At 50.4% G+C, this 7,030-nt stretch overlaps 1 protein-coding gene across 1 annotated transcript; it reads left to right on the top strand.

Annotated features, from left to right (window-relative positions):
* The first annotated feature begins 2,911 nt into the window (after positions 1 to 2,911).
* Positions 2,912 to 6,222, top strand: NFKBIA (NFKB inhibitor alpha). Its single transcript, XM_061182452.1, has 6 exons — positions 2,912 to 3,269; positions 3,868 to 3,976; positions 4,314 to 4,524; positions 4,810 to 4,898; positions 5,027 to 5,287; positions 5,650 to 6,222. Exons 1-6 carry the CDS (start codon positions 3,043 to 3,045, stop codon positions 5,695 to 5,697), a joined length of 945 nt encoding a protein of 314 aa, XP_061038435.1. The 5' UTR covers positions 2,912 to 3,042; the 3' UTR covers positions 5,698 to 6,222.
* Positions 6,223 to 7,030: the final 808 nt, after the last annotated feature.

Genomic DNA, 7,030 nt, shown 5'->3' with positions numbered 1-7,030 from the left:
AAAAAAAAAAAAAAAGGGAATTCCCTGGCGGTCCAGTGGTTAGGACTCCGAGCTTTCACTGCCAGGGCCCGGGTTCAATCCCTGGTCCAGGAACTAAGATCCCGCAAGCCGCATGGTGTGGCCAAAAACAAACCAAAAAAAGCCAAATGACATTAAAAGGCTTTAACATCTTTAAAAGATGTCAAGATTAGCTAAAATGCTTGATAATGAGGTAGGGAGAACTCTAAGTGTGCAAAGGTCTTTCTAAACCAAAAATCAGTTTTGCTGTCTTCTGCTCCATCTGTTTTCTGATTTCCAAGTATGTTCTCTACCACCCAAGTTGTAATGTTTGTTGATTTAAACCGTATAGAGCATATGATAGAGGGAAAACCTGTTGGATCATGTTATTCAAAACTGTCTCCCAGGTTGCAGAAAAACAAAAGGAACCTCCCTGGGAATCCCCACCCCAGGGACAGGTCATCAAGGCTCAGCACCTCCCAAAATTTCCAAAGCGCCATGATAAATCAGGGAACGCCTGGACCTGACTCTTACCACTAGGTGTCACACTAAACAATCAGGAATAAAGACCACCAATTGCCCAAGGCCTTCAGCTACAGAAAGCCATCACAGCAGGTGCAAAGAAATCTTATTCCTGAGATACTTTTGACTTAGGCATGATTTTTTTTTCAATGATCATTTTTAAACCTGCAGCTAATAATCCTCTTCTAAGGTATCCTTTGTAAGTGGGAATTTAGAGTTTGATATTTCTGTACCTTTTTTATAGGTGTGAATATCCCCAGATGGGGGAACATCTACCCTCTATTTTACCTAACAACTGGAGTAGAAAATACTTTGCATATCTTCCAAATTACAGTGTATTCAGTCTCATTTTCACAAGGTGTTTTCAAAAGTGTTAATACCATGACTGCTTTGGCCAAATGATTACTATGTTGGGATAGAAATTAGATAAACTGCCATGGGATGCCTAGGTAAATTTCTCTGCATTTCAGTTTCTTTTTAGGAAAGTAGGAACAATAGTTCTTACAGGATTAGTTCTGAGAACTAACAATGTGTTGCAGAAAGTGTTGGAGCCCTTCAAAAATTTATACTGTGATATTTCTAAGAGACATGGTCACCCTTAGCAAAGTTACACAAGCATTTGTGGTCAAGTAATACAATTTTTAATCTGGGGAAAAAATCTAAACAGCATTAAATCCAATCTTTTTATTATAAAAGCAGGTATCCCATAGCAAAGGTACCTAATCTCTCCAACTAATATGCAGTTAATTAGAGGTAGAGCTGGGAATTGAGATCTCCTACTTAGAGTTCTCGTTCCGCCTTGCCTAATAATTATGTATTTGTATATCACATGCCTGCAGACATACGGTGTCTATCCCTGGGAAGTTTTCATTTTAGTATGTGACCATTACTACCCTGAAGGTTTATTTCTTGATTTTACTTTTTTTCCCCTCATATTTTGTCTCTCACCCCCATTGGCCCAGATTTCCTACATTTGGATACTGAGGGTAGGGGAGTGGGGAAAGGGGAGATGAGGAGAGGTGAAGGGTTGGTTAGTACATGGCCAGTCAAGTTGAAGATGTTTGCAATAATCACCAGAAATCTCTGCAAAACTATAGAGGCTTCCTAGGGCACATTCTGAAGAACTCTGACCCAAGTTGCTTTATTTTGCCTGGACCAGTTCTAGAAACAGATGAATGCATTCCTCTCATTGGCTAGGAGATGGGGGTGGGGCAGAGAGCATAAGTTCTATTTCTGCAGATGAGACCCGAGGATGGTGAGCCTGGAGTGGCTACCCATATGGCATGGATAGGTCCAGCTGCTGTCCTCCCCCAGGTAGGAGAGCAAGCAGCCAGCAGGGGCAGGATGAAGGCCATGCTGGGGCTGCCTTGAGCTCCTGCAGTATGCCTGGCAGTTACTTTCTTAGCCAACCTTAAGGCCCAATCTTGGATAAGGCACTACTCAACCCATTCTTCAGCCACCTTCTCCAAATGCTTCTGGAAAGTCACCCAGCTGGGCACCCAGAAGTAGGTTAAAGATCTGTTCTCTGCAGCAGCACAGTGCAAATCAGGGAAAATGACCTCAATAATTATTTTGTTATTGCAAGGTGTCTACAACTCTACTACAAAGATTAACACCTTGCTTTCCTTGAAAAATATTATGGTCATATTCAGCATTTTCCCGCATACAGGGCAGAGCGCTTGCCCCTCCCCCAGTCAGCAGGATTGTTAATCCCGAGGAAATGATTTGAGGGTTCTCCAAGCATTTAGGTTTTCAACGCCAAAACTTTCACAACTTCTACCTGAGTGGGGGCCTGGGGGGCTACACGTCCCTGCACTGCCAAGAGCCTGATATTGGCAGGAACGCAGAGGCAGCCGGCGACCTTCCACCCGCCAGTGCGTCCTTCCTGCAGAGAGGTTTGGGGAAGTGAATCTCTATACCCAGCCAACATTTCCACTCGCGTCTTCAAAAGATCAAAGAAAAAATTTTTAAAAAACCGGAAAAGACCTGCAGGTCTGCAAACCCCAATTGAGAACCGCCCTGCAGGCCTGCGTCCTTGGGATCTCAGGAGCAGACGACCCCAAATCAAATCGATCATGGGAAACCCCAGGGAAAGAAGGTTTCTTGCAGAGGGTCAGGATTACTGAGTGCAGGCTGCAGGGAAGTACCGGGGGAGGGGGCCCGGTCGGGAGGACTTTCCAGCCACTCAGCGTTCATCAAAAAGTTCCCTGTACATGACCCCAGTGGCTCATCGCAGGGAGTTTCTCTGATGAACCCGGGCGCGGGGTTTAGGCTTCTTTTTCCCCCTTGCAGAGGACGAGGCCAGTTCTCTTTTCTGGTCTGACTGGCTTGGAAATTCCCCGCGCCTGACCCCGCCCCGGAGAAATCCCCTGCCAGCGTTTATAGGGCGCCGCGGCGGCGCTGCAGAGCCCACAACAGTCCGAACCCGCCGTCCCGTCTGTCCGCGACACCGCGAGCAGCCAGCGCGCCGCGCAGCCCTTGGCCCGCGCACCTGGGGAGCAGCGCCCGAGCCCTCACCGCGCCATGTTCCAGCCCGCGGAGCCCGGCCAGGAGTGGGCCATGGAGGGCCCCCGGGACGCGCTCAAGAAGGAGCGGCTGCTGGACGACCGCCACGACAGCGGCCTGGACTCCATGAAGGACGAGGAGTACGAGCAGATGGTGAAAGAGCTGCGGGAGATCCGCCTCGAGCCTCAGGAGGCGCCGCGCGGCGCCGAGCCTTGGAAGCAGCAGCTCACCGAGGACGGAGACTCGTAAGTGTCGCGGGCCCGGGTGGCGGGGCCGGGCGGGGGCGCCGGGCCTGCAGCCCGAGGCGCGGGGCCTGCGCTGCGGCGGCGGACCGGGGTCCGTGCACCGACCCGGAGGCCGTGCAAAGGTGCACGGCTGCGCGCGGGGACCGGGGAATCGGGGATCGGGGCGGGTTCCCGGGGCCGTGGTCCAGCAGCTCTGCCTTGCAGCCGCGCATACACACCCCCCCCACCACCCCCCAGTGCGAGTCCCCTCGGCCGGGGGCGGGGCTGCGGCGGGAACGCGAAGTCCCCGCTTGCATAAGGGGGGCGGGAGTTTCTGCCCCGCTGGCAGGCGCCAAGCGGCCGGGAGGGGAAGTACAGGGCGTTCCGGCCGGGCGAGAGGGCGGGGCGGTCTGGCCGGCGCCCGCCGCCTAAGCGGGGGGGCCCGGAAAGTCCCTGGGCGCCTGCCAGGAACACTCAGCTCATAATAACCTCGCGGAAAACACCGCGGCCTCGGCCTCCAGAAACCCCGACCTTGCGCAATCCCCCGCGGGCCGCGCCTCCCTGGGCCTCGCGCAGCGCACTCACCAGTCCTGCGGGGTTTTCCCTCTCTTCCCCTCAGGTTCCTGCACTTGGCCATCATCCATGAAGAGAAAGTGCTGACCATGGAAGTGGTCCGCCAAGTGAAGGGAGACCTGGCGTTCCTCAACTTCCAGAACAACCTGCAGCAGGTGCGCTGCTCGCCCGGCCCCGGGCCTCTCTGACCCCGTGGTAAAGCTGGATCTAGCTCAGTTCCTCCCAGTGATTTCTAAATTAACAATTCCTGGTCATTATCTGACCTGACCTTTTACATCTGAATCAGCCAACATCCTAGAGAGGACAGAAAATTCCATTGATTGGGGAGGCCTTTATGAAGCCCACCTGGGGCCTCTGGTATTTTGCCTTTTGCCCCTTGTACCTGCCTGGGAGGAGCAGTACCCACCACCAGGCTTTCTCTTGGGCTTCAAGGGAACACAGAATGTAGGTTGGATCCATGGCTTATACTTTCTGTCCCTCTTCTGTCTGTAGACTCCTCTCCACTTGGCGGTGATCACCAACCAGCCAGAAATCGCTGAGGCACTTCTGGAAGCTGGCTGTGATCCTGAGCTCCGAGACTTTCGAGGAAATACCCCCCTACACCTTGCCTGTGAGCAGGGCTGCCTGGCCAGTGTGGGAGTCCTGACTCAGCCCCGCGGGACCCAGCACCTCCACTCCGTCCTGCAAGCCACCAACTACAATGGTACGTCTGGCTGCCCTGCCCATCAGAGGGCAGGTGATGTGGGGAAGGGAGAGGTGGGCCGACTTAAGGAGTCCAAGCAAGGTTTAAACTCTCAACATGTGAAAAGTTGAGAACACGTGTATTCATAAAGGCCTATTTGATGCCTTACTAAGGTCCATTCAGAACCCAGATTTTGGGTTCTTCAAGTTCAGAAGAATTTGTCCCTTAAAAGAATAGGTGAAAGGTTCTGCTTGAGAAGTGAGGGTTGAAACAAGGGGTTATATTTTCTTACTTTTGGTCCCCTAGGTCACACGTGTCTGCACTTGGCCTCTATTCATGGCTACCTGGGCATCGTGGAGCTGTTGGTGTCCTTGGGTGCTGATGTCAACGCACAGGTGAGTGCCTCACACCTTCAGATGGAGTGTGTCAGGCTCCCAGCCCTCCTCCATATGATCCCGTGCTTTTGTTGCAAGCAGAAACCCCACACTCAGCCGTAAGCATCTCAAATTCCTTTTGGTTTCAGGAGCCCTGCAATGGCCGAACTGCCCTCCATCTCGCGGTTGACCTGCAGAATTCCGACCTGGTGTCGCTCTTGTTGAAGTGTGGGGCCGACGTCAACAGGGTCACCTACCAGGGCTACTCCCCGTACCAGCTTACCTGGGGCCGGCCAAGCACCCGGATACAGCAGCAGCTGGGCCAGCTGACCCTAGAGAACCTTCAGATGCTGCCCGAGAGCGAGGATGAGGAGAGCTATGACACGGAGTCAGAGTTCACAGAGGATGAGGTGAGTCCCGATTAACTTGTTCGTGGCTCTGCAAAAAGGAAGAAGAGTGGCCATTCTCCCTCTACCTTCTCAGGCCCCCAGAGCTCCTCCTTATTTTGAGGGTCTCAACATAATGAGGCTCTCAAACTTGAGTGTCCCTAAGCAGTATCCCAAGAGTATGTCTTTTTTTTTGTTTTTTTTTGCTCTTTCTGAAGGAGAGAATCCTTAAAGGAAAACTCCCTCAGCCCAGGCAGTTAATTTATATTCAGGTTCTACAGGGAGTCTAAGAATACTTGAGTTATTTCCAGTAGCAGCCCTCACCATCATCCCAGTACCCTTGGCAAAGCTCTGGAAGTTTAACCTACCTTTTTTTCTCTTTTTAGCTGCCCTATGATGACTGTGTGCTTGGAGGCCAGCGCCTGACGTTATGAGCTTCGGAAAGTGTCTAAAAGAACATGGACTTGTATATTTGTACAAAAAAAGAGTTTTATTTTTCTAAAAAAAAAAAAAGAAAAAAAAAAAAGGATATACTTATGACCACACTGCACACTCCCTGGCCCAGAACAGTTTACTCTGGTGGATTAGCCCTCATTTTGTTATTTTCATGAACTTTGGAAGAGGGGCAAGAAGGATGATTGGAATTCAGAGAAAACCTCTTTTAAATGTCACCTTTGGTGGAGTTTTGAGGAAAAGTTATTCAAAATTTGATGAAAGGACTATATTTTATTTATTGTGCTTTTCGGTTGAAGCACCATGGATTCAATGGCTGGGCCCAGTTGTATGGAGTAACGTGTAACAGGTGTGTTGTTAAACCTGTCAGTGGGGTGGGGTTAAAAGTCGCTACCTGTCAAGGTTTGTGTTACCCTCCTGTAAATAGTGCACATAGTGTATTTTGTTGGTAATTATTTTGGTACTTTTAAGATGTATATTTATTAAACAGATTTTTACAAACAGCATTATCGTGATCACTTGCTCCGGGCTGCTGTCGGCCTCCTACACTGAGAGTCATTCGATCCCCAGGTGGAGGCGGAGAGTTGTGTGGGAGAACTCACCGCAGGCAGCCACGGAACCCTTTCAGAGAGCAGCTTCTCCCACTGTCTACATCAGCCTCCCAGCCAGGCTTTGCAGGCGGCCCGGGGCCCGGTGCGTGGGCGGGAAGGCTGTTGCATGGTTATAGGAAACACCATTTTCGGGCCACTTGGTCTGCAGCTGGAAGGTTCTTTATTGTCACCTGCTTTCATCTTCTTGATTTAAACTATTCCAGGACCTGACTTCTGCTTTAGGAAATTATTTTGGCCAAGAGGAGTATGCTGAATTCACATTTTCTAGAGCTGAGAAAGATCTCCCCTATGATACTGGAAGTTCCTGAAGACATGGGCTTAGGAATAGGACTGCACTGACAAGTGTTAGCAGGTGCCCACCTCTGAGCCTCTGTTTCCTCGTTTATAAACTGGGCTGTCTGAAAAATTGCACAAGACTACCCACGTAAAAAGTATAGCAGAGTGCCAGGCCCACAGTACTAAAGAAAAATACAAGCCGTTGCACAACATTCTGTATTTCACATGGGAAGGACCCAGTCCAGAGAGAATGTCCTGTTCAGGGTCACCTTGCAGGACAGGCAGGTGGTTAACTTAGTTGATACACTCTTGTCTTCAGGTGGTTAACAGCTTTTAAACGCCATCCACCTGCAAATCAACCTCTTTTACTGTTATCAGTTGAAGTATAAAATTGATAATAAAGGCTGGAAGAGTCTTTTCATCAGCT

The sequence above is a fragment of the Eubalaena glacialis genome, chromosome 2 (genome assembly GCF_028564815.1).
Source record: "Eubalaena glacialis isolate mEubGla1 chromosome 2, mEubGla1.1.hap2.+ XY, whole genome shotgun sequence".
In the NCBI taxonomy this organism is placed as follows: domain Eukaryota; kingdom Metazoa; phylum Chordata; class Mammalia; order Artiodactyla; family Balaenidae; genus Eubalaena; species Eubalaena glacialis.
Note: the sequence above shows the minus strand (reverse complement) of the source record. Positions and strands in the feature narration are given on the sequence as shown.